Genomic DNA, 22,084 nt, shown 5'->3' on the forward strand with positions numbered 1-22,084 from the left:
CCGAGCCTCGCCTTGGATCTTCCCTGCTCCCGGGTCCAGGAAGCCCAGTGCCGGGTCGCTCTCTCTCTCTCTCTCTCTCTCTTTCTCTTTGCAGCTTCAAAAACCTCGCAGTGACCCCCGTACCGCATGTTTGGTGTTTTACTGTTGCAAGCGCTGGGGCAGTGGTGGCTGTGAGCGCACCCGGCTGGGGAGCGGCCACCCTGCTCCTCGCTGGCGACAGCCTGAGCTGGCCGGCCTCCGCCTGCCCGGGCACGGCCCCGCTGCTCACGTCGTGGCCGGTCGTGGCCGGCAGCTGCCCGGAACGTGGCACGGCGGAGACCGGACGGGGCGGCCCGGAGCCGCGCTTCCCTGAGCGAAGGGCTGTGTCGCCGGGCCCGGCCCGAGCAGCAGCGGCCTTCCCGACGACCCAGTGTGCGCCGCCGCCCAAGGCCACCCGGGTCATTCTGACGAGGCCACGTACGAATTAGGAGCCCGTATGTTTGCAGTTAAACGGCGTTGCACCAAACAAAGACGAAAGGTAAAACTCGGGCCATTAATTTAAACCTTTCATTTTCCTCCACTTAAAATGACATTAAATAGCAAATTAAAAAAAAAAGCACCTTGGCAAGTTAAGAGAGAGACCACAGATGTTTTATGTTTCACTACCTTTAACAGCACTTTTTCTTACCTCTTTGACCAAGCAGCCTATGTCTTCATCTCGCCCTGGGACCCTCACACTGTACAGTGGCCTTGGCCACTGCTTTCTGTGTGATTTTGGGTTTCCTTCGTTCCCTTTAGCCCGTTCTGATCTTCGGTTTCTTTGTCCATAAAATGGGAATAATGCCAACACCTGCCAACCAACATCGAGTGGCCTCTGCTGCTGGGAAATCCTCTTATTCATTTCCTATTTTGTTTCTATCTAACTTCCACGAAGATAATCTATGAAACATTCTAGTGAGGGGGAATTTATGGATGAACGGAGGAAAAGAAAATCATATAAAGTTGGGGGGCAGACCAAGCCTTTGGAGGGTTAGCAGTGACCTTTAGAGAAAAACCCATCAAAAGGTTCTGTGATATTTGGCTTTTTTCCCCAATTAATGGAGACTTTTTCGTGTTTTCAGGTAGAAAGAACGGAGCTGATAAAGCAGGAGAAATCAGACGCTTAAAAAATAATCGTAAGAACTCCTTACATGTGTATATGGCTCTCAGGGCTCCGAGACTTCACGCTTCAGCATCCATCAGGAGCAAGGCAGGCACCGCTCTCTCCAGGAACCAAGAAGCCAGTTCTCAGAAGAGACGACGGGAAGCCGGGGCCTGCCGGGAACGTTGGCCCCACGGCCACGCGGGGTGCCCGCCTGCTTCGGGATGCTGCAGGTTCCTGCCAGCAGGTGGCACCTTGGGATGGGCCTCTGAGGCTGCTGTTCTGGACACTCGGAAATTAAAGTATTGATCTAGATGAGCGAGCGCCCGTTGGTGGGGGCGGGAGGGCAAGGAGCTTGCGCCAGCTTGGGCCTGTAGAGAGCCCCTATGCCGGTGTCCGCATTCAGTCCTGCTAGGTAGTCACTGACCCCTAAACTCTGTGGCTTAGTGTAACCGCAAGGAATGACCGGCGCCAGGTTTTATGAGCGAAGGATTCAGCGATGGCTTAGCTGGGTCACTTGGCTTGGGTGCTCTCAAGGACCCGGATACAGGAGCATCCACTGCTGGATTTGAGTCACCGTGTCCCCTAGGATGTGGCTCACCTGGCGATTCTCCGGCTCTCCCCACCTCTCGCCCTGTCAGGGCACCTTCCCTCTCTACCATCTGCCCTGGTGGTCCCATTAGCTGGTCTGGCCTCAGCGCCCCAAGAGAGAGAACCAGACCTAAGTCAGGCTAGTCCTTCACCGAATGCCACACTTACTCCCCTGGGGGACCTTTGAGCCTCTTCCTAGAATATTCAATGGCATATAAATAAGAATGAAGGGGATCCCTGGGTGGCTCAGCAGTTTGGCGCCTGCCTTTGGCCCAGGGTGTGATCCTGGAGTCCGGGGATCGAGTCCCGCATCGGGCTTCCGGCATGGAGCCTGCTTCTCCCTCCTCCTGTGTCTCTGCCTCTCTCTCTCTCTCTCTCTCTCTCTCTCTCTCTCTATGCCTATCATAAATAAATAAATAAATAAATAAATAAATAAATAAATAAATAAATCTTAAAAAAATAAGAATCAAAATGTGTGAACCAGGCTCTATAAAGTTCGATAGAGTTTGTAAAATGGAGACTCAATTGCAAATCGCTGGAAGGCGCCAAAGAGAAGGTAAGCCCAGCCTGGTTTGGTAATGTCTCTCTTCCTTTTCCTACTGACCTCACCACAATCAAATCCCCATCTCTGCAGGTTCTCGGATGTGTTCCCTGAGGCGAACCACTGTATCTCTCTGAGCCCCGGTTTCCTCACTGGTAGCGTGAAGGTTGTAGCACCCTTCGGAGCGGGGGTGCAGATGAGAGACCATTTATGTTAAGTTCATTATTGCAATAACCGATCCATGGCAGGAGCTAGTGACTGGCAGCTATGGTGCTGCTGTTATCTGGACAAGCTCTTTCAAAGCTGGGGACGTGTCCTCTCTGCACCTGTCAAAATGCCCTGGAGTTCAGCAGGTCTTGTTGAGATGGTGAACCTGTGACCTTCCCGCCTTCTTACTTACTGGACCAGCTCCTGAGAAGCAAGAACATGCTTCAAACAGTATCTTTCATAAGGGTCAGCGTGAGGCTGAGGTCTTTGAGCAAAGACCTCTCACAACCGAAGAGGTAAAGGGGCAGGATGCACGTACTCTGTGATGGAAACCAGCGTCGTAAACAAGCAAAAAATTTCTTTAAATGTCTTCTGAAAAGTTTCTGGTCTGTGGGAACCTTTTTGTGCTCCTTTGCTCACTGAGTTAGAAGGTCAGACTCTCAGGACGCAGCAGTTGGAGGGACTCTTAACGGGTCATCTAATCCCAGACCTTTCACGGACAGTAAATGAAAGAAGTCGGGGCGGAATTCTGCTGCGTTCAACGATAACGACATTCCTCCATCCCGAGAGCCATGTGAATGTACAGGAAGCCCGGTGACTAATGGGAGGTATTTATGTAGAAGGTTCCCCAATTATCTGTAGCTTGTACCCCACTATTCCCTCTCATGCTGGTGGTTTGGTCGAGCACTTACACAGACCGAGCGCTGCTCTCCCTTGCAGCAGCCGGAAAATAAGTCTATCAAGTACAGGCTGCTGCAACGCTGTGCACACATTTTCAAAAAAGACTAGAAGATGATAAATCGGTATTAGCCAATCATAACAATAACAGTGACCGTCTTCGGATGGGCCATTTCCAGGTACCCGCTTTCGTGCCGCGTGTCAAGGGCGGTGTTCGTGTTTCACGTCATTCTCCCGTCGGCTCTGTGACCATTTGATCTTATAGACCCTGAAAGTGAAGCTCCGAAGGTTCGTTGATTTGCCCAAGGTCACATACTTACTTAGGTAGGGTCAGGATTTGAATTCGAGCCTGCCTCACTTCAAAATATCCTTTTTATTTTTTCAATGGAATATTTCAAACTTTTAGAAAAGCACAGCAACTGACCTATGACACGTCAGTATAACTGCCACCAAACCTCACTGAATTATTTGTAAAATGTTGCCATAGTGACTTCAGATCTTCCTCTAAAAGAAAAGCTAATGCGTTCGGCAGAGGCACCCTGTCTACCCGTTCCCTACCCCTTCCCCAGCTCCCCTTCTCTTCCCAGACACAGCTATTATCCTGATGCAGTATTTGTCTCCCAGGATCATGTCTTTGTGCCATTGCTACGGATGCGAATGCCTGTGGACAATAGCTTTGCTTTGCATTTTTTGAACTTCCATGACTGCTACTGTCTTGGGGTCGTTTTGCAGGTTGGTTTAATCAGCGTGAAAATCCAGCGATGTATTTACCGTTTCCTTATTGTTCCGGTTCCCGCCACATTTTACCACTGGGAATGATGCTCCCAAGCGCATTCCTGTGCTGGTGTCTTTAGGCAAATGTGTGAACGTTTTCTGGGGTTCTCCTTAGACGCCTAGAGTCTTCCCTTTGCCGGGTGTCCCGCAGCCTGTGGTGAATTCCTGAGCACTGTCGCCAGCCAGGGTCCTGGATGTGGGTCGCAGTACAGGGTTGGGAAGGAACAGGGAGGGTTTGCTGTTGGCAGCCCAGGTCTCTGGGGGAGAAACTTTCGTTTGCAGCTAAAGCAGCGGCTCCTGGGCACAAGGCCCTGGTTTCTCCTTTGGCTCCATCAGCTGAAAAACTAATTTCAAGGTTGACTTGGAAATACTGGTACAAGTAACAGGAATGGACCAAGTGGAACAAGACACGTGGAAGAAGTTGTTTGGTACTTTAGGTCACTCGTTCTTAAGCCATGATCTCCCACGGAGGGGCCGCCCGGGGGTGCGCGTGGGGAGACAGGCAGACAGCAGCGCCCCCGCCCCATGCTTCCCCTGGAGCGCCTCTACTCTGATTTACGCATTGGAATTTTTCATAAGACTTTATTTCAGTAAACTATAGTAGCTAAATTTATTTAAAAAATCCATTTAAATATACAGGAAGACCGGTGACTAATGAGAGGAATTTATTTAGAAGATTCCCCAATTATCCGTAGTTTGTACCCCAGTATGCCCTCTCACACTGGTGGTTTGGTCGAGCACTTAAACAGACGGAGTGCTGGTGGCAGTGACCCACGCACACCCCATATTTCTTTTCTTTTCTTTTTTTTTTTTCTGATGACATATCAAATTGGGGGTCTGAATAGGTTAAGAGTAATGGTGATAGAATTAGACTGTTTGCTCCCCTGGTAGGAACGCTTCCGTGCCACGGTGACCCCAGGAAGATCAGCACTCAGGCTGCCGGCTGGAGAATCAAATAGGACCCAGGTCAGAAGGTGCCTGTGAACTAAGGGAGCCATTCGGGCTCCGTCTTGAGGACAGAATCGAAGTGACACTAGCAGGAAGACCAGGCGACCACCAAAGTTTCTGCCAGACTTGGACTCTCTTCTGTTAGTGATTCATATTTGTATAAAATCCACAGACTCTCAAAAGGCAACATTTTAAAATGTGAAGGAGAATCTACCTCGGAGTCATGTTTAAAAGACAGATGAAAAGTTCAAACACACGTGAAATCTGTGAATTGAATTTTGGTTTTGTTGAAGACCTTTAAGATCCATTATTTTATTTTATTTTACTTTATTTTTTTAGAGAGACAGAGGGAGATGGAGGAAAGGATCCTCAGCAGGCCCCACAGTCAGTGCGGAGCCCGAGGTCTGGGGCTCAATCTTACGACCCCAAGATCATGACCTAAGCCAAAATCAAGAGCCAAAAGCTTAACCAACTCAGCCACTTAAGTGCCCCAGGATCCATTATTTTTACAATTTTTTTCTCCCAGAGAAATATGCCAATGGTTTACAAATATCATTTATCAATATTGACTCTATAATACAAGCAAACTTCCTTGCACATAAAATACAAATACTCTATGATTTGAGTATTATTGCTTTTTTCCAAAGTATCTTTTCCCGAAAATGATGGCAAAAGGACTTTGTTTGTTTTAACTCAACCCATCTTTCGCAACCCAGCTTAATCATTTTACAAATTCCCTTTGGAAACAAATGGGCTAGATTGTCAGACAACTGTGGCAGATTTTTATCATTTCAATAGCATTTGCAAGAAATATCGTTAGTGAAATTTGTGTATGAAATTTTCCTTTGTGTGACTTTTTTCTGATCAGTTCAGTACTAAAGTGTTGGTAAAGTAAAACCTTATTAATTCAAAGCAAGGAATGCCAGTGTGACCATAAAACATGTGAAGCATAAAAAAAAATATTTAGATAAATCTGTTTTGTTACTTTAGAATAGAGAACCTAATCATGGTCTCAAGGTCCTGGGATCGAGCCCTGCGTCAGGCCCTGTGCTCAGTGCAGTCTCCTTGAGATTCTCGCTCTCCCTCTCCATCTGCCCCTCCCCACCCCTGCTCTCACTTGCTGTCTCTCAAGTAAATAAGTAAATCTTTAAAAAGAATAAAATAAAATAGACTACCTGTTTTATACTAAGGGAGAAATGAGAACAGATAAAAGGAAAGTGGTATATAAAATTTTTTCTAGGGGATCCCTGGGTGGCTCAGAGGTTGAGCGCCGGCCTTTGGCTCAGGTCCTGATCCCGGGTCCTGGGATTGAGTCCCACATCGGGCTCCCCACACGGAGCCTGCTTCTCCTTCTGCCTGTGTCTCTGCCTCTCTCTCTCTCATGAATAAATAAATAAAATCTTTAAAAAAATTTCTTCCTAGTGAAACACGAGACATAAAAATCTCAAAGATCAAATTTTATTTCATTCTATAGTTATTAGACTCATTTGTTATAGGAAGCTTTGTTTTTTTCAGTTCTTGCATTAAAATTATTAAAATCTTCATTGGAAGGTACATACATGAACTTATTCTTTTAAAAAAGATATTCTCCATCAGAATGAATATGAATTTTGAACCTGTGTGGTGCGAATTAATAGATATTGGAGGATATCCACTCCCTACTAAATACGGAAGTATTTGCGGGGCTGTCTCGGAGAGAGTGATGCCGGCGTCTTCAGCACGGCGATGTCATCTCCTGTCCCGGGTCTCCTCTACCTGATGTTCAGCTTCCTCTCTAGCCTGGGACCGACCAAGGGGCCCTTCTATAGAATGTCTATGCCGATCTGTCTTATCCCTGCTATTTCCAACGCCGACGACGCTGCCACTCCGGATTTCACTAGGAAGCCTACCTGGTGAGCCCCGTCTAAACCGGACCCATCCTAAACTCCCTCACTCTGAAACGGAGTCCAGGGGGTCTCTGCCAGTGTCCGAGTGGACCTACCAGAGGTGTGCTCGCAGGTGACCCATCAGAGCAAGTGTCCTGGTCAGGAGGGGAAACGCCGAGGTCCGAGGCTTGGTGGCTCTGGCGTGGAGCCGTTCACACTGGTGCCTAATTCCCATGGCAGAATAGCCTTATTTGTATGAATCAAAAATAAATCTCTAGATGTAAATCCCTAAAAAATACCTCCTCCTTTTACATCTGGGCACTAAAGGGTGTCTCGGTTCTGATTTTAGTTCCCCTACTTAGCAGTCCCTCTTTCTGACATTAATAATTAGCCAGTAAACTAACTTACCCAAAATCTTCAAGCTCAGTTTACTTAAAAAGGAGAGTAGCTTCAAGAGGTTACATCCATGGTTTGCTGCTGCCTCCAGCCATGGGCCTTTGGGGCATACTTTGGTTTTTGATCTTTCTAGGTAAAAGTTGGGGACAGGAGCAAACGTAAGTAAACGAACCCATTTTCATTTTTCTTTTTTAATTTTTTTATTTATGATAGTCACGCACACACAGAGAGAGAGAAGGGGGCAGATACATAGGCAGAGGGAGAAGCAGGCTCCATGCACCGGGAGCCCGACGTGGGATTCGATCCCGGGTCTCCAGGATTGCGCCCTGGGCCAAAGGCAGGCGCCAAACCGCTGCGCCACCCAGGGATCCCTATTTTTCAATGAATCTTAGTTGCGATGAGTGAAAAATAAATTGAACAGACGGTTAATTTGAAAATAACCTTCTACTTCCTGGAACACCAAGTGAATGGTCTCATCTGTGAATGAGAAAGTCATGGAAACATCTTGATGTGATGAATGGCTAATAATACGCCAGCTTTATGAGGCTGTTATTTATAAAAATTTACATAAGGGAGTATGTGGATTCCTCTTCAAAAAAAAAGCACAAAACAAACTCAGGATGATACACTTCCCTGCCATTGATTGCTTACTTGTATTGGTACACAGGTTTCTTCGTATGCTCCGGGCACTGTACGTAGTACAGCAAGTGTTACTTTGGGGTCAATTTTAATACTGTGATTTGAAAAACGATCATAATTATTTCTGAATTTATTAACTCTTCACAAATGTTAGTGTGATTATTGAAATATTGTGCATTTCAAGGTATGTCTTAAAATACTGATTTTGTGTCTAGAAATAACAGCTTAGACCCGAAAAGGAACTGGAGAGTATGTAATGGAATCTACTCATTTCACAAATGAGGATAAATCCAGACAGAGGGGAAAGTGACTTGCCAAAGATCATGCTGCTGGAGGGGGACAAAAGCAGGGCTTTTACCAAGGACTCTTTGTTACCACTTCAATTTTTTTTCATTTTGTCATAAATATGTACGTAAAACTAGGTGAAATATAAATATAGATGTATACTCAGATGCCAAATTTATAACACTCTCCCACCCTTGATCTGATCTTTGCACAGGCCACAATCACCCCATTCCCCAGGTGGTGGTTGTAGATTCCTTTTTAAAAGACAAGTAGCAGAAGTTCAAGAAAGATCGAGATTAGGGAGTTCAAATTAGTGTAGAACTAGGACTAGAACCTGGGTCCCGTGATTCTGAGTTCTTTCTCCTCCGCTGTGCTGGCCCCGAGTGAGCATCTCCTCTCTTTCTCTGAAGAAGTGCCATGTACAGCATGGCAACCAATTTAATTAATTTGACTGATTGATTCAACAAAAACTTGTTGAGCACCTGCCCTGTGACAGGCACTAGGGATATAGTAGATGGTATGAAGCTTGCATTCTAGGGGGAGAAGCAAATAATGGGTGGATGAATGAACCAAAATGAATAAATGAATGAATAAGGTCGGGTGGTTATCATGCAAGGAAGGAAAACACAAAGGAGTCAGAGGGTAAGGAAGTGATGGGGCATTACCCCAAACTGTAGAGAGGAGAGGATCTTTAAGGAAGTGACACTCAAACAGAACTCGAAGGAAGTGAGGGGGGAGCAAACTATGCAATATCTGGGGAGAAAGAACATTCTAGGTAGAGGCCAAAATAATATTGTTGCCTCTGCAAGCTCAGTGGCCCAATCCTCTTAAACTATCGAAAGAAAATAAGGAAAGTATACTATATTTTTTTAAGTATGATTTTTTTTTTATATGAATAGATTGTGGTACTGATAAACCAGTAAGGACCAAAATCTGTATGAAGGGTGATTCCAGAGCCATCTTTTAGGAACTTCTAAGTACCAAATATTTTATGTTTTATCACTGCCACCACCACATAGACAATTCAAAATTAAAACAATATTAAACTGAAAAAAAGATACAACTTATAAGAACGCTGAAATTAAAATAGCTTTTTTCCCCCTAGAGTTTTCAGAATGCAAAGCTCTTGCTAAGTCCAGTTTAGTCTAGCAATTGGAATTGTTAATTAGGAAACAGGCTGCGTGGGTTCAGTTCCTAACTCAGTAACGTAACTGTGTGACCTTGGGCTGCTTAGTTATCAGTCTCTTCATCTGTAAAATGGGAGTAATGATAAGACCTTTCTCACAGAGTGGCTGTAGCAGTTCAGTGACTTTATATATCCAGGGTCCTTCAAACAGTGCCTAGCACAGGGCAAGATTTCGGGAAATGTAGCTCATCAGCAAAGCTTAGCTTTTCTCCTTTTCTGCTGGTCCCGGGTTAGTCTGCGAGGACTTAGATGATGGTTGGAAGTCTGGAGATTCTTTTCCCTCTTCCACAATTTGTTTATAAGTGATTCTAAATTACTTGTCACAGAGGAGACAGCCAGATGTTTTAAAGGGACTTAATTGCTTCCAAATTAACTTCCCTGTTCCTGAAGATTTGCTGACTTTTTAGTGTCATGAGTTCACAAGGGCCTGCAGGAACTGGGGCGGGGGGCGGGGGGGGGGGGGGGGGCGGGGGGGGGCAGTGGCGTGGGGCCCAGGCCTGTTCAGCCACTTGGATTAGTCACCGTGACCTTTTGGGCTGAAACACACTTCTCTCTTCCTATGTAACAGCACATGTAGCTCTCACTGTTCCATGATATTTAATTAATAAGCTCGCTTATACTTTTAGGTTTTCTTTTAATGAAACAATGAAAATCACACGTTTTTAAAATCTTATTTCAAAGACTTATATAGATTGATTTCCATTCTTGTATAAATCACATGAAAAATGAAACTGGGAATAAGAGCCTATGGATGTGAACATAGCTTATACCCTTGACCTCAATCATACACGTTAACGACCGGAGAAAGACCTGAATATAAGGTGCTGCCTCATTCACTTATATGGCATGTGACCTTGGTCAAATTACCCTCTTTTCACTTGCAAATTGGGAGTAATCTTAGTGTCTACATCACTGGCCTGTTGCCAAAATCAAGAGTGGAATATGGAGGGCTCACGCGGCCTCCCCGTGGGCACTTAGCAGCATCATCGCGGTCACTACGGTTGTTACCATTCTTCAAAGGCCCTCCACGCTCCTTGCATTTGTAAAGCCACCCGGGCTCACTCTTACCGTGTCCTTTTCTTTACCCACTCGGCGTAACACGATACTTCTAAGATAACTTCCTTTTAACGATTTAGTGAAATTAATGCACCTTACCATTTCCCGAGCGGGAAGCGGGCTGTAGATGTTTTCCTTACGTGTTCCCACTTCCTCCTTACTGCAAGCTGGTCAAGAAGGTGATTTTTTCACAGGTAAATCATTCTGGTCTTAGAAACACTATGTGACTTTACCGTGGCCCCTCAGCCAGTAGATGACAGGGCTGCAACTCCAGCCCTGGGGCCTTTTGCCCTTTTTCTTCATTGAGCGTTGGCCCTATTTGCATGTTCCAGTCAAGGGCACTGAAAGTCTTTCTCTGCGGCAGCAGCTCAGGCAAAGTGTTGTCATTTCTAAATGTTAACTAACTCTCCAGTTCTGCTTCCCAAGCCTTGATTTTAAGCTACTTCCTCTTCTTAAAGAAACTTCTACTTCTTTAAACCAAGTAAGTTTTGATTTAAAAATAATCACTTTTAAGTTAAGAAAATCTTCCTATTTGAATCTCTCAAGTGAGATGAAAAAATCAGAACTGTAACAAAACACATCACCTTCAGATATTGGTCTTACTCTTTTCCTATTTCAACAGGTACGTCATCTCAGCACCAAAAGTATTCCGTGTTGGAGCCTCTGAAAACGTTGTAATTCAAGTTTATGGATATACTGAAGAATTTGATGCAACAATCTCTATTAAAAGTTATCCTGATAGAAAATTTAGTTACTCTTCAGGCTATGTTACTTTATCCCCAGAAAATAAATTCCAGAACAATGTGGTCTTGACGGTATGTGTTTATTATTCATTTTCTTCATACGTACAGAATATTCTCAATAAAATGTGTACCAAGTTTGAATGTTGATAACGTAGAGATCTGGGCATTTATATCCCTCACCGCTGTGTGATTATTAAGTGATGTCAGTCACCGATGATAATATGGACGAAACAGAAAATTCTAAATAGGAGAGTTGTGTCTGCTTTTTGAGCGATGCATGTAAATTATAATGTTCATATTGGAAAATAAAATTATACTAATGCAAAAACACTTGGAAATGAGTTGAAAATACTTATTCTCTCTGAAAATTATCATTATAAAGAAATAGAAAAATACAAATATGCATCTTGATCTGTAATGCATCGCCTACAAAAACCCAAGGATGCTATTAAACATTTGTTAGTTTAAATTCTAATATTGGTCAATTATTGCTTCCAAAACTAATAAAATTATTGATTACTAAAGTGAATAGCTCGTCCTGACAACCTGTAGTTAACATAAAGAACAATATGGATCAAATAACTTTTCCTTCTAGTAAGACTATAGTGTACCTTGGTTAGAGGAGGGCTTGCAACACATCTCTTATTTAAAATCCTAACAAAATATTATTTTCATACTCAGAATACTGTTTTAAATTCTGATATAAATTCAAATATAAAAACCCAGAAAATCAAACACTACTAGACTTAGAAGGGGCTCTGAGGTTCATTTAGACCAATGTTTCCTTAAAGTGACCTCTTTAGAAAGAAATTTAAATTTTAAATTTTAAAACAGCTTAAGAACAGAATTATACTGATATTTAGTATTTTGAATTTATTTTGTAAATTTGTTTTGGTTTTATAATTAATTATGTAAAACTCATAAGGAGAAGATTACACTTAGTCTTAAGTTTGTACGTATTTAAGAACCTTTAGGGCAGCCCAGGTGGCTCAGTGGTTTAGTGGCGCCTTCAGCCCAGGGTGTTTCCTGGGGTCCCGGGATCGAGTCCTGCATCGGGCTCCTGCGAGGAGCCTGCTTCTCCCTTTGCCTGTGTCTCTGCCTCTCTCTCTCTCTCTGTGTCTCTCATGAATAAATAAATAGAATATTTTTTAAAAAGAAACTTTATAATAAAAATAATTAGTTTTTATTATATTATAAATAATTAGAAGTCAGCACTGAGAATCCTCCAGAACATTTCATCCTTTAAAAGAGGTCTGTGTATTACTCAAGTTTGAGAAACACTAATCTGAATAAATTCTAACCAAATGCAAGAATTTTTGCATGTATGTTCTTGATTGTAAATGCTCGAATTTCTTAAATACTTCCACTTACTAGATTTATTAAGAATTAAAATTAATTTTCCGATTAATTTCAGTGGACACTCTTCTCCGATGTCACTAAGATTTTTAGTGTGCTGTTATTTTTAAGTTTAAATCAATCAAATTTAACTACAATGAAAAAATTCAGTTCATGACTCATAGTAGCTCCATCCAGGGGCTCATGTAGCCACATGTGACCAGCAGCTGCTGTGTTGGACAATGTAGATATTGAAAGTTTTAACCATCGTAAACGTAAAAAGTTCTCATGTCTCGTGGAGACTCAGATAATCAATTGAAAGATTAAGTAGGGGATCCCTGGGTGGCGCAGCGGTTGAGCGCCTGCCTTTGGCCCAGGGTGCGATCCTGGAGACCTGGGATTGAGTCCCACGTCGGGCTCCCGGTGCATGGAGCCTGCTTCTCCCTCTGCCTGTGTCTCTGCCTCTCTCTCTCTCTGTGCGACTATCATAAAAAAAAATATTATAAAAAGAAAGATTAATTAGTAGAGAACCAAAACTTGATGCCTATCTTTACCACTTGATTTTTTAAAAATATTTATTTATTTATTTATGAGAGACACAGAGAGAGAGGCAGAGACACAGGCAGAGGGAGAAGCAGGCTCCCTGCAGGGATCCCGAGGCGGGACTCGATCCCGGGACCCCAGGACGACGCCCTGGGCGGAAGGCGGCGCTAAACCTTTGAGCCACCCAGGGATCCCTCAGCACTTGATTTTATCTCAACCTTATAACATATCTTTGTTTGCCAATTGTCTGAGGTTATGCCAAGGCCTTTGTAAGGAGGGTCCCCTCGTTGGAGGGTCACATCTTATTTATTACAAGTCATACCTTTAATGAATCATCTTTGTTCACAGTTTCTGTTCCTTTAAAGTGGAGAAAGATTTAAGGACACTTGCAGGGCAGTCTGAGTGCAGCATCTCCCTAGGTTGTTACCTTCTCCCAAACTTTGACAGCGTTCTTACACGTTTGGCTCCACAGCAGCTGGTTTTAGTGATTACCTTGGATCCCATGTTTCCAAAGCCTGAGTTTTCATAAAAACACTTTTTTTTTAAATTACTCCTTATGTATTATATGTGTATATCATGCAATGTAAAGTGGATAATTACAGTTATGTACGTGAGATGAGAAAGCATGCGGCTCAGTCAGTGGGAGGAGAGGGATGGAGATGGAGTACAACGTGTTCTGAACACCAGTGAGGATGTGGAACTGAGGGAGTGGACGGCATGAGCTCAGTGCTGATGGAGTGAAGGTTTGTGAAGAAGCTTCTGTAAGAGTAGTTTTACTAAATATATATAAAATCTAGGAAACATGGAAACTAAAAGACTTAATTGCTTAAAGCTAAATATTGACTATGATATTTGACACTGACAGGCTTTGGGTAGAATTTATCCACTATTCTGGTTTTTGTACTACTTGTTAAATGGTTAAATACACATACTTGTTTTTGTTGTTGTTGTTCTAATGAGATGACCATGGTGTTTAGAAAATCAACATGTTTTATAACCTAAAAATCATACTCTAAAACGTCCACATTTTCTTTTACAGATACAACCCAAACAGTTGTCTGGAGGACAAGGCCCAGTTTCACATGTGTATTTGGAAGTTCTATCGAGGCATTTTTCAAAATCAAAAAAAGTGCCAATAACGTATGACAACGGATTTCTCTTTATTCATACAGACAAACCCATTTACACTCCACAACAGTCAGGTAGGATATAAGATGCTTCTTTCTCTGGTGGAGAAGAGGGGTGATTGACATATTGTAGAGATTTTCAACACTTAAAATTAAGTGGAGACAAGTTTCTAACTCGCTCAAAAAGTCTTAACTCCCAATGACTTTTACATTTATATATAGCATTTTAATTTAAAATTTGTATAGAAATTGTGAAATGAGCAATTGATTTATTTTTTTGAAATGAGCAATTTAAACTTAAATATAAACTTTAAATGCATATGGAAACTACGAAATCAACAATCATATTATCTGTCCCACTGGTTATTTCCGTGAAGAGAAAAGCTTTTTAAAAATCGTGAAGTGTTGCGTTATATCTTATTCATTAAACAAACATAAGATGTAATTGCAAATATAATTTTGGCAACGGGAAAATAATTTATTATAGAGCCATGTTCATGTTTAAAAAAAAAAAAAGGTTCCTTGGACTTTGGAGCTATTCCTCTAATTCAGAAAATAAATCCAACCCTAAGGGATCAGAGGTTTCGGCCAAGAATAAGCTGGGTCACAGAAATAAGTGGATATTAATTTTCTAAGGGGACCTGCCTAAGAAAGTTTCTAATAGAAGATGTTCCTGTCCGTGTTCTGTTGGTGGGAGAAGCGGCAGGACGGGGATAGCGGTCGGGCTGTGTGATGGGGACACGGCTGGACGGATTCCCGGTGAGCCAAAGGGAAAGCCCAGTGAAGGGCAAAAGCTGCCCACACACGGTCACTTGTGCGCAGTCGTTTGAATCCTGTACCTCCCCAGCTCACAATCGCTGTGGGGCACGTCAGGGCTGGAAGAGGACACGGTGGGGGCCACGTAGGGAGCTTCCCAGTGCTAATGGGGCCGGGAGGCAGGTGGGCTCCGGAGACCCTTTCCCACGGTGCGTCCCTGCTACCTGCCGGCGAGGGTGCAGGCCGAGGGGCAGAGCGGAGGGCCGCAGCAGCAGGAGCTCCTGTTCCAGGCTCGGAGCGGGAGGGCCCCGAGGGGAAGGGACGTCGCCCAGCTTGACCACGCTGTCATTGCCGAGCAGAACCGTCTCTGACCCCAGGAGGACGCGGTGTGCACACGGAGCCCGTGGGGCCGGCCCGTTAAACTGCGATGAGCCCTAGAAGCTAGTGCATGTTTGGCCGCGGCCTCCTCTTCTATTAAAGGACGAATTTAGAAGGTTGGAGACTCTGGAGCCAAAGTGTCTGCGTCCAGACCCAGCTTCGGCTGTCTGAGCTCTGCACCCCTGCCCTTGTTACCCCTTGTTACTCGACCTCCCCGAGCCCCACTTTCCTCTTCTGTAAAACAGAGACAGTCAGAGAACCCCCCTCCCAGAACTGTGCGAGGTCGGTGACTTCTCTCGGGCCGAGCGCCCGAACCCGTGCCCAGGGCAGGGCAGCACCGGGAAGGTGCTCTCCCCTACTGTTTGATCTGTGGGATGGCACGGAGCCTTATTTACGCAGAAGAAGGAAAAAAATATTACTTAAAAGTAGTTCTCTTAGAAATTGGTTAAACCTTGCTATCCGGAGCTCCCAGGTCCTAATCCACCCACTTAATCTGAAGATCCTTGGGGGATTTCTTTAGTATAAGCCTCTTTAGGGTAAAGGCTTCAATCTCCAAGGCTTTGAGGGATAAGGACTTTAGAATATTGACCCAAATCCTCCAATTCTATGTAGTCTGTGTCCCGCTTTCCTCCCAGCTTTATCAGTCACCATCTCCCCGTCGTCTGTGGAAACCAGCCAAGCTGACCTGTTCTCGTTGCCTTCTCACTCTATCCCTCCTCACCGCCCCCACGCGAGGCCTGGTGCATTCACCCGCCAGCCCCCCCTTGGCCTTGCTGACGTCTGCTGCACCCTTACGGGTCACCACGTCACCCGTGGAGCAGCCTGGCCTGGCCTCTCTGACGGCACCAAGTCTCCCCCTTCTCTGCGCTCGGAAGCCAGGCCGCGTGCACTCGTGTGCGTGGGTTTGCTCTCTCCTCCACCCCCTGGAAGGCTTCCCTGGGTCGCCCCCCGCCCTGGCTCCCGGTCCAGCACAGCGCCTGCACGGAGGAGCCATTCAATACATTTTTTAAAAGCCTAATAAGCCCTGTCTGTGGCACCAGGGAATGCTCTTGATGTCGCCTCCGGCACACTGTCCATGAAGACAAGATGAATTTTCTTTTTTTTTTTTAAAGATTTTATTTATTTATTCATAGACACAGAGAGACGCAAGATGAATTTTCTAATCTCAACACAGACCGGGTTAGAAGGTAGATGAGGTAAATTTCGTCATAGAAATAATAATACTAAAACAAAAATAATAAGCATTTGTTGAGTGGTTGCCATGCACCAGGCAGTGTGAAAGCCTTGTCTCATTTAGCTCTCCTAACACCATCAAGCAAGATGCGAGCCACTCTTTCCTACAGATGAGGGAACTAAGATTCCGAGGCGCGGAGTCCCCACCCCAGGACCCCAGGAAGTAGTAGGCGTGGGAGTGAAAGCAAAGTTTTGAACGCCTGGGCCTGGGCCCAAGCTCTTCACTCAGGCCATACTGCCTCGGGCCGGGCCTCATCTCGGTGATGCTTGGGGACGAACCGGGTGTGTCTGCAATACGGGAGGGAGGACACAGGTGGGGAAGAGCGAGGGGAGGGAGGAGGCAGGGTGTGCGTGGGGCGGGTTGCTGAACATTTTGCTTTTACCTTATGGTCTCAGTGAAACCAGTTTTGGGGAGTTTACTGTGACTTCTTACGTGGAGCTCTCCATAATACTGACCCTTTTTTTTTTTTTTTAATTTTTATTTATTTACTCATGAGAGACACAGAGAGAGGCAGAGACACAGGCAGAGGGAGAAGCAGGCTCCATGCAGGGAGCCCGATGCAGGACTCGATCCCGGGTCTCCAGGATCATGCCCTGGGCCAAAGGCAGGCGCTAAACTGCAGAGCCACCCAGGGCTCCCCAATACTGACCCTTTAAAAGGCGTTTGGCTCCAGTTCAATTTTATTTTGCGAGTAAAGTTTTGGCCACGAAAGGACTTGAGCATCAGTAATGAATGTCAGAGAAATCACAGTATGTCACGCTGGAACGATCGGCACGTCCCAGGCAGCTAAGAGCTCAATTCCAAGCAGATGGCCGTTGTCGGAAAGGCAGGGACCTGTTAGTGGGCAGAAGGAAACGGAGAGAACTAACTGTTCTTGAGCTCTTGCCGTTACTCATTTAACAATGATGCAATAATGGTCGGATTCGGCTCAATGAATCTAACAAAACCACACAGTTCAAAGCTGCCTTCAGCGACAATAAGGGACACTTTGGGGCCTTGCTGGTTTTTCTATGCGCAAGAGTGTGTAATTGTCAAAATCAAACTGATTTTCCACTAAAACCTACAATCCTAATAAGAGACAATATATTATATTCCCGTATAACCATATGGTAGCGATCACTATTTTGCTATAATGAAATTCTCAGTAAACAATGGCGTAATGTGTGTTCCCAAAAAGTTGTATGGAAATATGTCCTAATAAACTGGACTGTACTTAAATCCACTAGGAAAAAAATGGCTCTTTAAAGGAATCCAAGAGGATTCTCTTCAAAGGAAAATCATCTTTAGTAACTTATATGTCTGTAAACTAAGTTTTTCTTTCCTTTAAATATGAATTTTTGCGTATTGATTTTTGTGACTTTTAAAAAATTATACTCATCTCTTTTAAGGATGATCATTGTAAAAAAAAAAAATCAAAATACCCCGTGTTTAGCTGAGGTTTTGATGCTATCAATTGTTCTTACAGTAAAGGTTAGAGTTTACTCACTGAATGATGACTTGAAGCCAGCCAAAAGAGAAACTGTCTTGACTTACATAGTAAGTATGGTATTTATTTAAATAACAGCTTAACTCGTCCTCAGGATAAGCTGCATTGTCCCCTAACCCTGCCCTACCATCACACTAACTCATCAATGTTGGGTAAACGGTTATTTAACATCTTCTGTAACGTTTGAGTCTATACCTCTACAACAGATACATGCAAAAAGCTCGTGAAAATTATCTTTCCGCAAGTTATGACTTTGAATGAAATCCTTTATATTCTTCACTGTTTCTTTCCTAAAGAGCATCCATCAATTGCTAAGAATTGGCTGAATGTTAATTATTACGTATGAGATTTTTGGTTTGTATAATTCAAGATAAAGAATCACAGTCTGGGCCCTTACACTTAGGAATCTCAGGGGTTAGTGACATACTAACACATGTGAAAAATAGTGTCAGACGGTGAAATAAGGGTCAGCAGTTAGCAGCCCTTCATCAGCTGAGACACGCGTAACAGAGCGACGTGCACACGCCCAGCAAGCTCCCGAGGTCTTACCCAGTTCGTGTTATGACCCTGTATGCTTTCTGGGGGAAATAGCTGTGCACCTGTTAAGAGCAGGTTTATCACCTATGGTCTTTCCCTAAAGGCTGCAGCACCTTTTCTCCTGTGAACAACTCTATACGATGAAAACCTCCCCAGACCCCAAGTAAAAAGGGGAATGTATAGGGATGACTCCGAATGCTTTACAGCTCACGAACGCCACAGGCCCTCGCAGACTTCCACGCCCGACTATTTTATACCGAGTGACGTGAGTGCGCCGAGGCTGTGGTTGATAACTGCAGCTCCCCCCACGAACCCCGGCGGCCCAGAAGAGGTTAGGGAGGCCCAGGGACACATCAAGGCAGAGGTGACCCTGGAGCTGGGCCTGGAACAATGAGTAGAACTGAGAGCAGAGGAGGAACATGGGTGGGTTGCGGGAAGGGAGGGCCAGAGAGGCCAAGGGGGTGGGAGGGGGGAAGCCACCCGACCACAGAGCAGGGGCGTCCCCGGGAGCCCAGGGCTAAGTTTGAAAGTTAGACCAGGGCCAGAGAGTCAGACAGGCGGGCCTGGACACCAGGGCTCCAAGACCCCAAGGCAGGCTGTAGGGAGTCACTGCGGGGCCGCTGAGGGACAAGACCCAGGAGTCACTGCGGGGCTTCTGCAGAAGAGTCTGGAAGCAGGGGGAGGCAGCTGCTCAGCAGGGCAGTGCAGGGGGCGGCCTCAGACTGCCCGGGTGAGTCGGGGAGGGTTGCACTGAGCCCCGGGAAGCCGGTGGGGCTGCCCAGGTCACAGCAACGGTCTGCGTGTGTCCACTTGTCCTAAAGCTGAGAGGCCTTTCCTCCGAACCCAAGATCAGAGTGTAGTGTAGACATGCCCACTGAGGGTGCGGGGGGCCGAGCCCCCAGCGCAGGCAGCGGGGATCTGGTGGGACAGACGCGTGGCTCAGAGAGAGCAGAGCGGGCTGCAGGGCTGACACCCACCTGCCCTGGGGCACAACTTGTGTCGTGTCTGGGTTTTTAAGATGGTATTTATTCATGAGATGCACAGAGAGGCAGGGACACAGGCAGAGGGAGAAGCAGGCTCCCTGTGGGAAGCCCGACTCGACACAGGACTCGATCCCAGGACCCCGGGGTCATGCCCTGAGCCAGAGGCAGGTGCTCCCCCGCTGAGCCCTCCAGGCGTCCCTAGAATGGGTTTCAATTAAAGACATAGACACGGGGTTTTAAAAAATAGTGAAGACCGTCCTATTAAGAAATAGCATGAGTTTTCCAACTGCGGCAGGAAGGTCTTAAGAAGTGAGATAGCAAATAAAGTGGCTGAATGGTATAGGGTATAGGGTACAGGTAATGGTATAGGGTATAGGGTACAGGTAATGGTATAGGGTATAGGGTACAGGTAATGGTATAGGGTTTAGGGTATAGGTAATGGTATAGGGTATAGGTAATAGTATAAGGTATAGGGTATAGGTAATGGTATAGGGTATAGGGTACAGGTAATGGTATAGGGTATAGGGTATAGGGTATAGGTAATGGTATAGGGTATAGGTAATGGTATAGGGTATAGGTAATAGTATAAGGTATAGGTATAGGTAATGGTATAGGGTATAGGGTATAGGTAATGGTATAGGGTATAGGTAATAGTATAAGGTATAGGTATAGGTAATGGTATAGGGTATAGGGTATAGGGTACAGGTAATGGTATAGGGAATAGGTAATGGTATAGGGTATAGGGTATAGGTAATGGTATAGGGTATAGGTAATGGTATAGGGTATAGGTAATAGTATAGGGCGATGAAGGGAATGAAGAAGACCATCAGTTCACACGCCGTTTTTCTGTCAGAAGATACTAGGGGGTGTGAACAGATGCTTTTTATTTTATTTCTCCTGGCTGGGCTTGAGTGATGAAAAACCCTGCACCACACAAGGAAGAGTGGACCGTGTGTGAGCTGCCCCTAGGAAGAGAGGATTGAGGAATCCGACCCCAGAGCCGCAGGGAATCCCGATACGAGAAACACCCTGGAAACCATGCTCAGGAGAGACCATCTGGGAAGGACGGTGCGTGGTCGACCGCAGCGGTGAAGAACGGCCTCCAGAAGCCGTTAGCTGCGAGCCTCATGCTTGTGCAGAATAGACCTTTGTAACTCGAGGGAAAATACCTTGAACTCCCGGCCACGAATTGCACAGTCACGGCACCCGGTGCTGCATTCCCGGGCTAGGGTCGCCCTCACCCTACCTGTCGCCGAAGAAAGTAAATACGTCGTCTGGCTCATTCTCAAGCCTACACACAAAGGGGCGTCCATGGGGAAGCTTTGCGAGACCTCCCAAGCTTGTCTAACCTCCCGAGAGTCTCCTCGGCTCACGGTGCCCGCGGTTCACAGGTAGAGAGTGCGCAGCCAGGAGAAGCGTTTCGGGGGTATTTGCTCTGGAGAGACCTCAGCTGAACAGATGCGAAATTTAGATTCTGGGTCTGTAAAGCCTGCAGGTTCACATCTGTTTGCTTAGAACATCAATCATCGTTACATTTGCCTTTCTAGTGACACAGTAGGAAGTGGCTTCTGGATAACTGAGCAAGGCTGTCCCGGCGCTCAACGACGCTCTCCCCTCCCGCTCCCCGCCTCCGGCCTCCCCCTTCCCTTCCCAATCCAAAGACGTAGACATTTGTCAGTAAACACTTCCGTAGGTCAAAGATAACATAATCAGTTGATTCTCTCTCTCTCTCTCTCTTTTTTTTAATCAGTTGATTTTCTTTTTTAATGTGACTTCCGTGCTTGAGGTTGTTTGTTTTTATTCAAAGGATCCCGAAGGATCAGAAGTGGACATCGTAGAAGAAAATGATTATACTGGAATCATCTCTTTTCCTGACTTCAAGATTCCATCGAACCCTAAGTATTTTAAACTATTTGTTGCTAAAATTTTCTCTAGAAAGCACATCTAGACCTTTGGGTTGTGAGGCAGATAACCAGCCAAGTGCAGCCGCCGGTGACACCAAGGGTGTAAGAAGCCAGGGCGCGTGGGGGGCGCAGAGACCTCGTGCGGCGCTGTCTTGCGTGCTGACACGACGTGACACCGGAGCTCACCCACCGGGCTGCGGGCACGATGACATGAGTAAGAGTAGAAAGGCCCAAAAACTCTCTAAATAAAAAATGAAAAGGACACGATGTAAGATTGAACATTAAAAAAAATTAAGTCTAATGAGAAGTGAGGCCCAGTTTCTGGCAAACGACAACCCCCCGATACTTCCCGCCAGCCCTCTCTATAGACAGAAATAAGTTTGGCCGCGGCAAGAAGGGTCCCCGGGCTTTTCTTCATCATAGAACCACCGACCCTCTACCCTTCAAGGGATCTGACGGACGGTCAGTCCAAAAGCCTGGCTGGCCCCCGCCTTGCTCTGGGGGTGACGATCCTCCGCGGTCTGTCTGCGTAGACTCCCAGAGGGCAGCGCCCTCAGAGCCATGTCGGGTTTTGGCCTCATGTTGAAGGATTTGAGGACATGTCTGGACAGAATTCAATATGTATTTGGTGAACACATCCTGGCATGTGCAAGACGCATAGAAATGAGTGACCCCATCCCGGCCTCCAAGGAGCTCGTAACGGGCGGGACAAACAAGTGCGTTCATGAATGGTTGACCCCGTGAACCAGAGTCTCCTCGCGGTCATTTTTCT

The 22,084-nt window shown here is 45.6% G+C and overlaps 1 protein-coding gene across 4 annotated transcripts in view; it reads left to right on the top strand.

Annotated features, from left to right (window-relative positions):
* Nucleotides 1-7,100: 7,100 nt before the first annotated feature.
* The window catches only part of C5 (complement C5), a 75,527-nt gene continuing 60,543 nt past the window's right edge, over nt 7,101-22,084 (top strand). For 3 of the 4 annotated variants that reach the window (XM_026002850.2, XM_026002851.2, XM_072727495.1), the window contains exons 1-5: nt 7,101-7,278; nt 10,909-11,101; nt 13,947-14,109; nt 17,868-17,938; nt 21,216-21,307. In XM_026002850.2, coding sequence (XP_025858635.2) covers nt 7,214-7,278; nt 10,909-11,101; nt 13,947-14,109; nt 17,868-17,938; nt 21,216-21,307 — 584 coding nt within the window. In that variant the 5' untranslated portion in view covers nt 7,101-7,213. Of the gene's footprint in view, nt 7,279-10,908; nt 11,102-13,946; nt 14,110-17,867; nt 17,939-18,528; nt 20,800-21,215; nt 21,308-22,084 lie in introns of those variants that run through there. The other variant, XM_072727494.1, reaches the window with a different exon arrangement.

This window comes from Vulpes vulpes, chromosome 12 (assembly GCF_048418805.1).
Source record: "Vulpes vulpes isolate BD-2025 chromosome 12, VulVul3, whole genome shotgun sequence".
In the NCBI taxonomy this organism is placed as follows: domain Eukaryota; kingdom Metazoa; phylum Chordata; class Mammalia; order Carnivora; family Canidae; genus Vulpes; species Vulpes vulpes.